The 15832-nt window shown below is 46.1% G+C and overlaps 1 protein-coding gene across 1 annotated transcript in view; it reads left to right on the top strand.

The window, feature by feature from the left end:
- The window catches only part of MOB4 (MOB family member 4, phocein), a 281748-nt gene that overhangs the window by 53234 nt on the left and 212682 nt on the right, over positions 1-15832 (top strand). The window contains exon 3 of the mRNA XM_056533393.1: positions 6305-6405. Coding sequence (XP_056389368.1) covers positions 6305-6405 — 101 coding nt within the window. The remainder of the gene's footprint in view (positions 1-6304; positions 6406-15832) is intronic.

Raw genomic sequence — 15832 nt, 5'->3', positions numbered from 1 at the left:
ATTGTTGTGTTACTGTTATTAATAACAGTAAGGACAACTATAATAAACTCTACACTTAAAAGTGCAACAGCTAAACATCTGTGCAGTATAAAAAAAGTCCTGGAATAGCAGAGTATCCTCCTCACATAGGATTAGAATGTTGCGCATAATGGCCCAGATTTATCAAACTGTGTGACAGAAAAAATAGAGACATTTTCCCCCAGCAACCAATCACAGCTCAGCTAACGAGCTCTGGTAAAGTGAAAGCTGAGCTGTGATTGGTTGCTGTGGGGAAATTTCTCTATTTTTTCTGTCACACAGTTTGATAAATCTGGGCCAATGAGTTTTCTCCACTGCAGGAGACATTGTGTCTGCACAAAGAAGTGTCTTTATAGCTGGGCATGTAGATCAGCTTGTGTTCCTCAACAAGAATCTTAGTAGATTACATAACATTACAATGCAAAAAAAAAAACTCCTGTTCCATCCTTTTATACTTACTTATAGTCATGTCATAGGAGCTATTCCAGGCGATGGCCTTATACTCCTAGTACTCCACACAAATGTTTGCTGTTGCACTTCTAAGTTTAGGGTTTCATAATAGTTGTCTAACTTGTACCACGTCTAGTATGTACTATTCTGCAGAGACACTTGTAGCAGGGAGGCAGACAAAACACTTTGCTAGTACTATGAGGAGGATAGTCTGCTATTCCAGACATTGGCCTTTCTTATACTGCAACTGCACAGATGTTCAGCTGTTGCACTTTTCAAAACATCTGTGCAGTTGCAGTATAAGAAAGGCCAACGTCTGGAGTAGCAGACTATCCTCCTCACATGGGATTAGAATATTGCAGAACGAGTTTTCTCCACTGCAGGAGACATTGTGTCTTCACAAATTGTCCTTATAGCTGGGCATGTAGATCAGCTTGTGTTCCTCATCAAAAACCAGCATAAAAACCCTCACACGTTCCGTATGTTTATGTTCATAGTGATGTCATCTGTCATGTCATAGGAGCTATTCCAGGCGTTGGCCTTTCTGCAAACATGTATTGCTGTTGCACTTTTATGTTTAGGGTAAATAGTTGTCTAACTTGCACTACGTCAACTACTGTACTTAATCTGCAGAAACACTTGTAGCAGGGATGCAGACAAAACACTTTGCTAAAACTCTCTTACTCTGTGAGGAGAAAGATTCTCTGCTATTCCAGGCATTGGCGTTTTTTGTGTTAATGCTCTCACCGCTGTTTTCCTATTACACTAGTGTAGAGTTTATATAGTTGTCTCGACTCTTACTGTGCTAGTAGTACAGTAAGGCAACTATAAAAAAAACTCTAACACAGTGCAACAGCAAAACAGCTGTGCAGTATAACAAAGGCCAACGCCTGGAATAGCAGAGTAGTATGTGTGAGGACCAGGATTATGGATACTCAGCTATTCCAGGCATTGGCCTTTTGTGTTACTGAACAGATATTTTGCTGTTGCACCTTTAAGTGTAGAGTTTGTCTACTGTTATATATTGCACCTTAAAGCTTAAAGGAACATTTAACAGTTGAAGTTGGTAGCCTTTATGTTAACTCTGAAAATGCATTAAAGCAGGATTGCACTGGAAGGAATAACCTTATTTATAAGGCACATGCCTTCGTTATTTTATTTATGTTATACAGAATTGTATTTATTTGTGAAATCTAGTATCAAACCTCAGCTAAGCTGTCAAAAAGTATTAGGTTTGTTATAAAAAATAAAAAAAACAATCCTGAAAGCACAAGAGTTTGTTTCTTAAACACTAGTTTGACTTTGTAAGTCCTCATTGTCTTAAGAAAAAATAATGTATATTTAATACAGTACATCTTTGTGTGAATGTAGTATTGATGTGTAGAATAAGTTTTCCCCAAGCTTTTATAGCCATCATGACAGTATCGCGACATTATCGAATCGCCACCCTGGTATCGCGATTCGAATCGAATTGCCAAATTATTGGCGATTCACACCCCTAGTACAGTGGTCTCTAAACTGTAGCCCCTACAGATGTTGCAAAACTACAACTCCCAGCATGCCCACACAGCAAACATCTGTCTCAGCATGCTGGGAGATGTAGTTGCGTACCTTCAGCTGTTGCATAACTACATCTCCCAGCATGCCCTTCGGCGATCAGTACATGCTGGGAGTAGTAGTTTTTCAACAGCTGGAGGCACACTGGTTTGAAAAATACTGAGTTAGGTAACAGAACCTAATTAAGGGTTTCCCAACCAGTGCCTCCAGCTGTTGCAAAGGTACAACTCCCAGCATGCACGGTCTGTCAGTGCATGCTGGGAGTTGTAGTTATGAAACAGCTGGAGGTTTGCCCCCCATGTGAATGTACAGGGTACATTGGAGTTTGAGCTGCAGCGCAAACTCCTAGTGGGAAACTCGCCACAAACCCCGCCAGTGCGAATGTACCCTAAAAACACTACACTAACACATAGTAAAGTGTAAAACTTTTGAGGGTCTTTTTTTTTCCTCTTGTGAAAATAGAAAGCTTGGGCAACACTATAGTGTTGCCCCATGCGTTCTATTTTCACAAGAGGAAAAAAAGACCCTCAAAATTTGTAACACAATTTCTCCTGAGTACGGAAATACCCCATATGTGGGTGTAAAATGCTCTCCGGACACACACCATGGCTCAGAAGTGAGAGCGCACTATGTACATTTGAGGCCTAAATTGGTGATTTGCACAGGGCTGGCTGATTTTTCAGTGGTTCTGACATAAACGCCAAAAAAATTAATACCCACATGTGACCCGATTTTGGAAACTAACACGGAACGTAACAAGGGGTATTGTGAGCCTTAACACCCCACAGGTGTTTGACGAATTTTTTTTTTACTAAAATGCTGGTGTTACCCTAAATTTTTCATTTTCACATGGAAATTGGAAAAAAAAGCCCCCCAAAATTTGTAACCCCATTTCTACTAAGGTAGCAACATACCCCATATGTGGATGTAAAGTGCTCTGCGGGTGCACTACAATGCTCAGAGAGAAGGAGCGCCATTGGGCTTTTGGAGAGAAAATTTGTCCGGAATTGAAGGCCACGTGTGTTTACAAAGCCCCCATAGTGCCAGAACAATGAACCCCCCCCTCCCCCCCCCCCCCCCAAATGTGACCCCATTTTGGAAACTACACCCCTTGGTAATGTGTGCCTGCTGTCTCCACTTCTTTTTGCGGTGGCAGTGGAGCCCTTTTGGCACCTTATTTGGGATTGCTCCTATGTGGCATCCTTTGTGTGTGTGTGTGTGTGTGTGTGTGTGTGTGTGTGTGTGTGTGTGGGGGGGGGGGGGGCGGGGGGTCCTGCAATTGCTAGATTCTATAGTGGCCCCACCGATCCCGGCTGACCCCCTAGTTTGTCTCTACGGTATCCTGAATGAGAAGGTGTGGCCCCATCATGTTCATACATACCTCAGGGAGTCGCTATTTATGGCCAGAAAGGTGATTGCTTTGCGGTGGATGGACCTCGACCCCCACTTGTACTAAGTTGAAAAAGTTAGTTAATTCTGTTATCCCGTTTTCTAAAGTAGGTGTACAGTGGTCCCTCAACATACGATGATAATTTGTTCCAAACGACCCCATCGTTGTCGAATCCATTGTATGTTGAGGGATCCGAGCAATCTAAAGTATAGGAAGCTGTACTCGCCTGTCCCCGCCGCTCCAGACCATGTCCTCACCACTCCCGATGCTGTCCAGGGGCTCCCGCTGGCTGTCCCGCTGCTCCGGTGTCTTCTTCCGCGATCCCTCCGGCTTCTTCCGCATGTTCTGCAGGGTCCGGGCCTCGCTTTCTGGTGACGTTATTACGCTGCTGCGCCGGCACCGTGTGCGTAGTGACGTAATAACGACACCGGAAAGCGAGGCCCGGACCCTGGAGAAGATGCGGAAGACGCTGGAGGATCGCGAAGTGGACCCGGAGCAGCTTGGAATAGGTAAGCGAAAATGCCCAGGATGCTTAAACTGCTATCCACAGTAGCTTAAGCATTTTGTGCTGTCGGATAGCAGTTAATGCGATGGCCCCAACATATAAAAGCATCGTATGTTGATGCTGACATCGACATGCGATGGCCTCTGAGAGGCCATCGTATGTCGATTTTATCATATGTCGGGGCCATCGCATGTCGGGGGGGGTTACTGTATAGACATAGGAATTGTCCGACTAAATGTGAAAAGGTATGGGGACCCTGGTGCTCCTCCGTATCTACCCAATGTTTTATGACTTCAATTTGTTAAGTTAACTTCAGTTCAATAAGTTAAGGGTGCCAATCATTTTGTCCAGCCCATTTTGGAGTTTGGTGTGACATTATGTCCAATTTGCTTTTTCCCCTCCCTTTTTGGTTTAGTTCCAATACACACAAAGGGAATAAACATGTGTATAGCAAAACATTTGTTACTGCAATCCTTTTCTGTGAGAAATACTTAATTTTCTAGAAAAAATTCAGGGGTGCCAACATTTACGGCCATGATAGTATATCCGCAAAGTTAGTCATAAGGGGTCCTCAATTAAAACCTTCCTCAGCTCCCCCTCACTAGAGCAACATCTTTGGCAGAATTTCACCAGAGATAAGGAATTATGAAGGTGTTTCACCAGAGAGAGAAAACATTATGACACTTATTATTTATGGCCTGAACTGACAACCCGTCAGGGTATACTTAAAAGCTGATAATTCTTATAGTTTCTTTATAGATTGCCATAAGTCATTATGTATTACACTCACATTCTAGAAGTCTCCGGATTCGTCCCCCCGCGTCACTGGAGCTAACGGAGTCTCTCACCCTTTGTGGCGTTCTCCCGGACCAACGGTCAGGGCGCTTCTGAGATACCGCGACACCTGCGGGTGCTCATGTGACCCTGGCACATACCATCATCCAGCTCACAGCAGGGAGGGGGGCCTGTCCACTCTCTCCTTCACTCTGCCACCGCTCCAGACCCCAGCAGCAAGCCATTCTCCTCCACATAGCTCAATTTCCACATGTTACCAGGCAGCTCCATCCGTCCGCTCTCCATAACTAGAAGCGCACCCATCTCAGGCATAAACTCCACACTTTGGCTCACATTGTTTGATTAACCCTGGCCGGCATGCCCGGGTTGGGCTTGCAGCAAGGGAAAGGGGGTGGGAGGAAGGAGAGGGAAGGGAGCGATCAGCAGCAGAAACCACAGGGCGTTCTGTGGCGGTGCTTTTTAGTAGCTGGGATAGGTGGACTGGTTGGGATTGAGGTAAATCTATATGGAGCAAAGTATGGAGATATTTATCTGTCAGATGCATCATCCGTACTGAACAGTTTATACAGGGCAATAGTGCAGACACAGTTGACTCTAACGCAGGTTACCTTTTTAAAATATGTTGCACCATTCCGGAGATATGTATATAAATCCTAATATGCAAATCTTTTTTGAGCTCTGTTCTGCCCGGCCGTGACTGCCGTGTGATACAGGCTCCTTCATAAATTTGAATATTTTTCTTTTCAGTACATCTCCTATTCATGCTGTACAGCCCCGAACCACAAGGGCACATGTGCTGCTTCCCTAAGGTCACAGCACATATCGGCAATGTGTATCACAATGTTGGTGTGTGTGGGCAGAACAGTGCAGGGACACTTCCCCAGTGCATCAAGAAGATTTGCATACAAGGATTGTTTTTTTAAATCAGATATTTTTTATTAACATTTTCAGTAAACACAACAAACTTTAGCATACAATAAGGGCACTTCCCGGCACAAAGATTAAATAGAAAGGCACAATATAAAGTGTATAATATGTAGAACAATACAACTACATATAGTCCTACTCTACCAAGTCCATAGAAAGGAGACCTCATCGAAGAGAGCCCTGCACCTAAATAAGGAAATGTCTGGGTCTGAGAGACCCCCACCAGCCAACTAGGTTAGACTACAGACCTGGGAAACAACCCAGCCTATGAGCTACCCAGGCGATCTTAGCACCAGCCAGATTAGCCAAATGCGCGCACTGTCCGCACATGTTTTTCATGCACACATTACATACATTTTCCGCTGTGTGGACCTGACCATAAAGTCCCCTCCATGTTACCCAGCTGTTTATCATTCTATTTATTTCAAGGGGTGGGAACAGAGGGACTGTTTTCCTGCAGTCAGCACCTGCTTCTTTCTGCTACACCATAACATACACTAACACCATAACATAGTGCTAGTGAAAGTGCACTGTACAGAACAGGCTGGCACTGTGCTTGGGGTAGGAGACAATACAGAAAATAGGTAAAAATACTTCACACTTTAGAGTAAAATAAGTACTCTTGATTCTAATGTAAACGTTTTTATCTTATGTCTTTGCAGTATATTCAGCAGAATATAAGAACTGATTGTTCTAACACTGATAAAATTCTAGAACCTCCTGAAGGTCAGGATGAAGGTGTTTGGAAATATGAACATCTTCGGTAGGTATTTTTTATTTTAGTTTTATTAAATGTTCTAATGCTTTTTTTTTATTTTTTGTTATTTTTTGGTGTGTAGTGGATATTGAAGTTAAGTTTAAACCCTTAAAGGAGAACTCCGGAATAGGAAAATTATCATCCATACTGCCGGCAGTGAAAAAATAAACAGGTACATACCTTCCTTCTCTCCCCCCGGTGCCTCTGGTAACCAGCTCCGGCTCGGCGAGTAATACTGCACTCAGCCAATCGCCGGCCGCAGCGAAGTCCCGACTCGGCCGGCGATAGGCTGAGCGGCGGGGTGACTTTTTTGGCCGGATGTTTTCAGCCTATCGCCGGCCGAGTCGGTACTTTGCTGAGGCTGGTGCAATATGACTCGCCGACCACCGGCAACCAGGAAGAGGATGGTAAGGGGAAAGATATGTAGCACAGGGGGGAATCATTGAGGGTAAAGGTACAGTGGGGCAGAAAAAGTATTTCTCTATCGGCTCCATTGGGGGACACAGACCGTGGGTGTATGCTGCTGTCTCTAGGAGGTGTGACACTATGGTAATAAAAAAGGTTGGCTCCGCCCAGCACGATATATCCGCCTTCAGGCCCTGAGCTAATCAGTTTAAGCTTAGTGTCTGAAGGAGGTGGACATGGTCTGGAATTCTACAGACCAGGTCTTCTTCTGATTTTTTTGTTTTCCTACTATAGGCACGTGTTAGTTTTTTATTCCTTTTTCTTTCCTGTTTTCAGGTGGGGACTCAGGGACTCCGGTTCCCTGTTTCCCCATTGCGAGTAAGGGGGCACAGACATTGCATATATGCGCTGTTCACCCCCCCCTCGCCAACGGTCAGCGCCTGGCTTGGTACCTCATGGGTCCGGGTCCCCCTATTTCCCTGCTCGCCTCGCTCGCGCATAGCCGCTAGGCGTGATGCAGGTAACTAAAGCTGACTGAAGACTTCACTGAAGACTCCATTAGGTAAGTTCTTCTGACTGAGGTAAGTACTTTCCCCCTTTTTCTCCTTAGGTAAGGTCTTGCAACCTCTGAAGACCCCCTGTTTTTGGCCCACCTTTCAGGTTATGGGGCTGACTTATACAGGGGCTGGACTTTTATTCTGGGGGAGCAGTGGCATCTTAGGGGGCATGTCATCTATGTTTTACATTGGGCACTTCACTGTGTGTGTGGTTACTTGCGGCTGTGTCTGCAGCGCCTTATAGGTACGGGGGCGCTGGTACGGGCCGGGCGCTCTCATCGCCTGCTTACTTTCACTTTCTGCCGGCGTATAGGCCGCCCGCTCTATTTCCCCGAGCGCATATGCGGCTGACTTGTGCGCTCGGGACAAGGAGTGGGCTCCATTACAGCTTCTTCTCGGCCGATATATAGCTCCGCCCACAGGGCTGTCGGAGCTCTTCAGAGGCGCGAAGTAGCCTCCAATCCGCGACGTGGGCGCGATTTTCAGTTAGAAGGGGCCAATTAGTTAGTTCCTCTGCTTCAGGCACGCCCCTCTCTCTCTCTCTATTGGCTAGCCTGTTTCTTACACTCTAGCTGCACGGAGCAGAGTTCTCCTCACTGCAGCTGCCAGGGGACACAGACTAGGGTGAGAAAGTTCCTGTCTCTTATTTTTCATTATGTCCGTACCCAGAGCTGTTCCTCCCTCTAAACAGAAACCTGGTTCGTCAGTGACTTATTTTGTCTGTGAGCACTGTAATACCAAGATGCCTGGCTCTACTGAGCCCACTTGCCCTGCCTGCTCCACTGCTCCCCCAGACCCCCTGGTACCCCTGATGCCCTTTCGGTTCCGGTGGATTCAGCCGCTCCACCAGCCTGGGTTTCTTCCCTGACCCAGTATATGGCTGACTTGACCCAAGTCTCCCGTTCGGTGGCTGAGGCCTCCCGGGAAATGGTGTCCGTCTTCCTTGCGCAGGGCCTCTGAGAGGGCCCGCTCCTCGTCTCCACATACTTCACGCTCTCACAAGCGTACTAGGGGTGCCTCGTCTGACTCTTCCATTGAGTCTTCAGATAGACGTGGGCGTTCCCCTCGTGGGGCCCACCCCCCCTTTCATCTGGGCACAAACATCACTCCTCCAGAGGACGTTCTCTGAATCGTCGCTCTGCCACGCTAGAGCCGCGTACCCGGTCAGGGTCGCCCCCCTCCAGGACTGCCTCTGCTCGTTCACATTCTCCTGGTGAATTGGCGGACGAGGCTTCCGAGCCGGCATCTGACTCACAGGACCGCTTGGATTCAGTTGAAACGGTGAGCTCATTGGTGACAGCCATAAGAGAACACCTTTCACTTAGAGGACCCAGGATCTTCGGATGTCACTACAGGAGTATCCTTTCATCGTGCTAAGCCAGCACCTCAAAGGTTCAGCTCTCACGCTGACTTTGACAACATTCTGGAATCTGCATGGAAACATCCAGACAAGAGGTTCCCGGGAATCAAGACGATTCAAGAACATTATCCATTTGACAAGGACTTTGTCGCTGAGGTGGTTTCCCCTCCCTCAGTGGATCCACCAATCTCCCGGATCTCTAAGGCGACTACACTGCCACTGGCAGATGCCGCTGCCTTCAAGGATTCCACGGACAAAAAAGTAGGCTGGCTCTTCTCTTCTTCCCATCTTCGCCTCGACATGGGTGTCCAATGCCCTGTCGGAGTGGTGCCAAAAGCTCAATCAGGATATCTTAGCGGGATTCCCCCCCCCCCCCCTCCCCAGAGGATCTATCTGCTCTGGCTCTCCAATGCTCTAAAGCTGGGGACTTCCTGTGCGCAGCTTCCATGCAGTCAGCCCGTTGTTCTGCCTTTGCTGTTGGTCACCTAGCGGCTCTCCGCCGCTCTGTGGCTTAAAGCTTGGAATGCGGATGCCACTTCCAAAAGGTCTCTCACTGAGCTTCCTTTTACGGGTGGCCGTCTTTTTGGCAAGCACCTTGATGAGATTATCTCTGAGGCGACGGGAGGTAAGAGTTCCTTGTTGCCTCAAAATAAGGCTCGCCCTACTTACCAAAGGAAGAACTCTTCCTTTCAGTCCTTTCGGACCTTTAGCTCCAGCAAAGGGTCCGGGCAGGCGCCTTCGCGGGACAAGAAGGCTCCCTCGTCTCGGGCGCGCCCATCTTGAAAGTCGGACTCCAACCGGTCCGGCCGTTTTGCGCCCAAATCAGGCAACCGCACACCCACTTCTGCATGAAGTGAGGCCCCCACCCGCAGTTTTTTCTCGTGTGGGAGGTTGTCTCTTAATTTTTCGAGACATCTGGACCTCACACATTCAGGACTCTTGGGTCATGGACGTGGTGTCCAACGGTTGCCGAATCAAATTTGCCTCCCTTCCGAGGGATCGCGTTTTTTTTTAAATCCCGGGCTCCCCTGTCTCCTCTGGGGAAGTAATTTCGAGAGGCTCTCCAGTCTCTGCTTCTCCAGGGGGTTATCGTTCCCGTTCCTCCAGGGAAACGGTTTCGGGGTTTCTATTCAAATCTTTTTGTTTTTCCCAAGAAGGACGGTTCTGTACGACCAAGCCTAGACCTCAAGCGTCTCAACCGTCATCTTCTTATCCGCCACTTCCGAATGGAATCTCTCTGTTCGGTGGTGGCATCCCTGAAACGTCTGGCGCTTCTGTCGGGGGTCCACTCCCTTCGGACCCAGGTCTCAGTCCCCATCCGCACTTGTATGGAAGTCCTGGGTCGGATGGTGACAACTATGAAGGCCGTACCCTTCGCCCAGTTTCATTACCGCCCCCTTCAACTGGCAATTCTCTCTCGATGGGACAGGTCTCCTCTGTCCCTCGATCGTCAGATTGTTCTCCATCGTCAGTCTCTGCTCTGGTGGCTCCGCTCCCCCCTTCTTCTCCAAGGGTGGTCATTTCTTCCCCTTCACTGGCAGGTTGTTACAACTGATGCCAGCCTGTCGGGCTGGGGCGGTGTGTTCAGGGATTGGACGGTTCAGGGACTCTGGTCTCCCCGAGAGGCCATTCTTCTGATAAACCTATTGGGATTACGGGCGATTCTTCTTTGTCTTCTTTATTGGGAGTCCCGGCTTCAGTCCCGTCCTGTCCGCGTCCAGTTGGACAACGCCACAGCCGTGGCGTACATAAATCGACAAGGCGGCACTCGCAGCTTGACAGCCATGGCCGAGGTGACCAAGATTCTCATCTGGGTGGAAAGCAATGTTCCGGCCATTTCGGCGATTCACATTCCGGGAGTGCTCAACTGGGAAGTGGATTTCCTCAGTCGGTCCTCACCCGACCCGGTGAGTGGTCTCTACATCCTGAGGTCTTCGCGCAACTCTGCGACCTCTGGGGCATTCCGGACGTGGACCTCTTCGTGTCCTGACACAATCGGAAGATCCTTCCTTTTGTGTCCAAGTCCCGGGACCCTCAGGCTCTGGCCGTGGACGCCCTAGTGATTCCTTGGGCGGGGTTTGCCCTACCCTATCTGTTCCCTCCCCTTCCGCTCCTTTCCAGGGTTCTGAGGAAGCTCAAAATAGAGGACGTCCCCGCCATTCTGGTAGCTCCAGATTGGCCCCGAAGGTCATGGTACGCCGACAAAGTCAGGCTCCTGGACGACTCTCCACTGCGCCTTCCGCTCCGTCCCGACCTGCTCTCTCAGGGTCCTCTTTGCCACCCCAATTTACAGTCGCTGCATTTGACGGCGTGGCGGTTGAGACCGCGGTTTTGAGGGCCCACGGGTTCTCTTCCCAAGTCATTCACACCATGCTCAGGGCTCGTAAGCCCTCCTCCGCAAGAATTTACCACCGTACTTGGCGGTCTTATTTTCGTTGGTGTGAAGCTCAGGACTTATCCCCTGTAACCTTCTCGGTTCCCCTGTCTTCTCTTCTTTTTTGCAGTCGGGTTTGGAACTTGGGTTTTCTCTCAGTTCCCTTAAAGGTCAGGTTTTGGCCTTTTCTATTCTTTTCCAGCGGCCCCTGGCTTCTAATTCTCATGTCCGGACCTTCCTTCAAGGAGTGGTGCATGCTGTTCCTCCTTATCGGTCACCCTCTCCCCCTTGGAACTTGAATTTTGTTCTGAGTGCCCTCCAGGGTGCACCCTTTGAGCCCCTTAGAGAGGTGTGTCTCCGTCTCCTTTCTTGGAAAGTGGCGTTTCTTGTTGCTATTGTTATGGATGGATTAATGTGCGGCCTTAATCTGTGAGTGACTACCGCTGTACTAATTTTCGACGTAAGAAAATTCACACCAGGCCAGCTTGGTATGGGTTCTCTCCTCGGTACCCCGGGGGAGTTCTGTTTATTACAGGAAGTAAATTTGGTTTTTACAAACTGAGAAAAAGGGGAGGGTAAAAGGTAAAATTATGCATCGTTCTATATGCTGATTGGTCATTTGAGCGTGGTGTAGCAAAAGTCATTACCTTGCAAGTCCTCTTAGCTTAAGATTTCAGCATCTTTCCACAAAGTCCAATGTTTAGACGTCTTGTATCCATAGTCTGCATCTCAAGGTTCTAGTCTAGTTACAGGCAAATCGATAAGATGAAATGTTCTGCATTTAGCATTCTAATGTATCTGGGTTAAAGGGTAAGGGAACAGATATTTTTCCAGCAGTAATGGCATTTTAATATTAATATATATAAATATATATATATATATATATAAATATATATATAAATATATATATATATATTAGTCATTAGAAACATAAGGGTCATCCCTATCAATTCCCCCCTAAAAGATATGTTACCGTACATGACATCTCTCCCTATGGTGCGTTCTGCCTAATAGTCCCAAGTTCAGGTGGGGAAAATAAAAAACGGGTATGGGATGCTTCACTGAATTGAGACGAGCGGCCCCTTGCGTAACCACCCCCCTTTTGTAATCAGACTAGTCCTTTCCCTGGGACTTCTATGTTCACCCTACTCTGCTGGGTATACACTTGCACCATTGGCATAAAGTAGTGAAAAAGGAAAACATTATGTAAAACAGAAAATGTGACTTAACAGTATGTGTGAGGAAAAAAACAAACCAAAACAAGGAAAAAAATAGTTCAGCTGCAGCTTTCCAAAATGTATTACTGCAAATTACCATGAAATTATATATACCACTTATTAAACCATGATTTATTTACAAAGGATATAATGCATGGACATTAAGTAACTATTGTTCATGACTGACTATTAAGGGCATTGTAGCTAGGACAAGAGTGCATCTTAAAAAAACTCTATTAAATGTTAAAATCATGTGTGATACAGTGACAGCTTATATACAGAAGGTAAATATTAGGGATCGACCGATTATAGGTATGGCCGATATTATCGTCCGATAATCACGATTTTGGGCATTATCGGTATCGGCAATTACCTTGCCGATAATGCCCCGGGCCGCGACCGCCCCCGTCCCCCCCACCCCCGACCAACCGCACCGCGTCGCACCCCCCACCGTAGTGCTGGGCGGTATATCGGTATGTACCAGATACCGCTTTTTTTTCTCCCACGGTATGGACTTTTGCCCATGCCGCTATACCGGTCGGGCCCCTCCCCCACCCTCCGAGTCAATAAAAAAAATTAAACTTACCCGTAATGGGGGTGGTCCGGGCCATCCATCCTTCCTGTAGTGTCCGGCGGCATTCCGGGTGGAGGGTGAACCGGTCCGGGCTGTCCTTCTCCGGGGGTGGGGTCATCTTCTCCACTCCGGGCAGGTTTGGCCTAGTACGCTGCATAGACGCCGTGACGTCAGGTGCGTCGCTGCGCACGGGCGTCACTGCGCAGCGGCATCTATGCTGCGTTACTAGGCCGGAGCCTGCCCGGAGTGGAGAAGAGGACCCCCGGAGAAGAAGGACAGCCCGGACCGGTTCACCCTCCACCCGGAATGCCGCCGGACACTACAGGAAGGATGGATGGCCCGGACCACCCTGACAGGTAGGGGGAGAGAAGCGGGTGGTGGCGGCGGCGGCGGCCTATGGCATCGCAAAAGCCACTGCAGTGCATTGATTTAAAGCGCCCGCTTTAAATCAATGATCTGCAGCTGTGTTGCGGGGGGATAAATAGCCGATAACTTATACCGGAATATCGGTATAAGTTATCGGCTATCGGCCCTAACCTCCACCGATTATCGGTATCGGCCCTAAAAAAAACTATATTGGTCGATCCCTAGTAAATATAATATATATGTTTATGTAATGCACTTTCATTTCAATAATTTGGTATTTTAGGGTTATCTTTAAACATGGCTGCCAGGATCAAAATGGAGAATCATGCCTCCCCACTTCATTCTGATACAATCAAAAATACACAACATATTTAAAACAACGCCCCCCCCCCTTAATTTCCGTGAGTCACCAGGAAACTGACTCACCCGAAATGAAGAAACATAATTATGCAATTTCAATTCCAGTGTATTAACGTGTCAATACTGGTTGTAAACCATTAATGAATATGTACAAATTATAGCCACAATTATTTAGATGACCATGGCAGGAAAAAATGTCTGCAGATATGTGACAAGCAAGATCCCCTTTTTTTGTATTTTTTATTTTATTTTTTTATTCAGCTCCTTCATCAGAAATTATTTAGGGAAAATATATATTACAATGTACCTCTATTTTTGCCTCACACACTTATTTCCATTGTGTCCACAGCACAGTTTAGTACAGTCAGACAAAGAATATATTTATAGAGGCCCACCTTAGGCAGTCAGACAAAGTCTACTCATATTCTCTGAGACATGCAAGATGTTTTGGAGTGTGTTGGTAGGGTACCCTTATTTTTACCTAAGTCATAACAGATGCAAATAATGAAGTCTGTATAAACTCTCTTTTTGCCTTGTTGAATCCTGAGGCCACCCAATATACGGACATTACTACACACATTCCTTCTGTTTAGTGTATGAGGCCACGTATGTTAACATGGGGTACAAGACTGCTGGCACACACAGTTTCTTACCAACTTTTCAGATGCCGTCTTTGTCCTGTACCACCTCTCTTCTTCTTCCATTGGTCTCTCTCTCCTGCAAGAGACCTAACTAGGAAAATCCACACTCCCCACACCTGTACACTTTGTACCATAGTTGTGGGGGGATAGGAGCACTGCAGCATCCATTACCATTCAGTTCCCTTGGCTTTTGGGGCTTCCTTCATGTTGGTTTTATCTTTACGATGGCCACTTCCTCAGGCCGCTCTCGAATTTGAACACTTGAATTGAAAACTACAGATTTGTTTGCCCCAGGATTAAAAAAAACTAAAACCTTCTAACTTCAATAGGCCCATACTTGTGTGCGGTAATAAAACTTTACCCATACTCATTGTCATACCTTCAAATATCTTACATGTATCAGTGAATATCTTCAACTCTACTTCCTGACCCACCGCTCAGATTGAGTGGTTTATTGTAGTAGAACTTCATTCTGCGTGTGGTCACCATATATCCTGTCTGATGTATTACATCTTTACATTACTTGGAGCAAACTTGCATTCATAACTCAGCATTGACCATGGATTCCCTGATGTTTTTTTACATGGATCTTGAATTCTTAACCTCATAAATTCAAAACAATTTTAATCATAATCTGAGAGTAGCAAGAATGACAAAAGAGGAAGGAGAAAGAGAGAGAATTATATATATATATATATATATATCATTATTATAAGGTTATCCATTCAAAATCGTTAGTATTCAAATAAATGCAAAGTAGAAAGTATAAGTATATCACATTCTATATGCAGGTCCTATAAACATATTCAGTTTATATATATATATATATATATATATATATATATATATATATAACATTTCCTTCAAGTGTGATTTTTTTTTTCCTCAGAAGAGGAGGCTGTCAACTTCCCTGTAAACTCCACCTTACTCCTCCCAAACCTCTGTCACCAGTCACCGCCCCTTTGAGTCTGGCCCTCTGGTTTCCCTAAAACTATCTCATTTCTCAAAAACCTTTGAGTGTCCAGCATGTCACTGGATTTCTGCGCTACTTTACAACAAGGCACATGTAACATACAAAACACACATGGCCTACATTTACACCAAAAAAATGCAAAAGAAAAAATAATGTAGAGCTCTTTTGGGGGAAGAAGGAAAAATTTGATGATTTTAAACATTTATCAATTGAATAATGATCACTTCGTTCTTTTGTCTCATTTTATTTTTCTTGCCCAAACTTCTTCTTTTGTTATTCCTGTAATATAATCAGACAATTAATCACATTTTCTGATACATTTCAATTTTTGGCATGGCATTCATCAGTGTAACTGTAAAGACAAGGAAATTTAAAGAAATATCATTAAATGGTTCAATCAATACCACTCGGATATCCTCCTCCTCCAACACCAAAATTCATTACAACACAAACAACTTCATAGTGGAAACATTCACTGGTTATTTTCCTAACATTCCTGATTCATCAATACACATCACACATGTACAACATACTTTTTATCACAAGAACCCTTTATGAACATCATCACATGACTACATACAAACAAACTTTCCCAGAGTCTTAACA

This window comes from Hyla sarda, chromosome 8 (genome assembly GCF_029499605.1).
Source record: "Hyla sarda isolate aHylSar1 chromosome 8, aHylSar1.hap1, whole genome shotgun sequence".
NCBI classification, from domain to species: domain Eukaryota; kingdom Metazoa; phylum Chordata; class Amphibia; order Anura; family Hylidae; genus Hyla; species Hyla sarda.
This window is presented reverse-complemented; position numbering and strand designations above follow the sequence as displayed.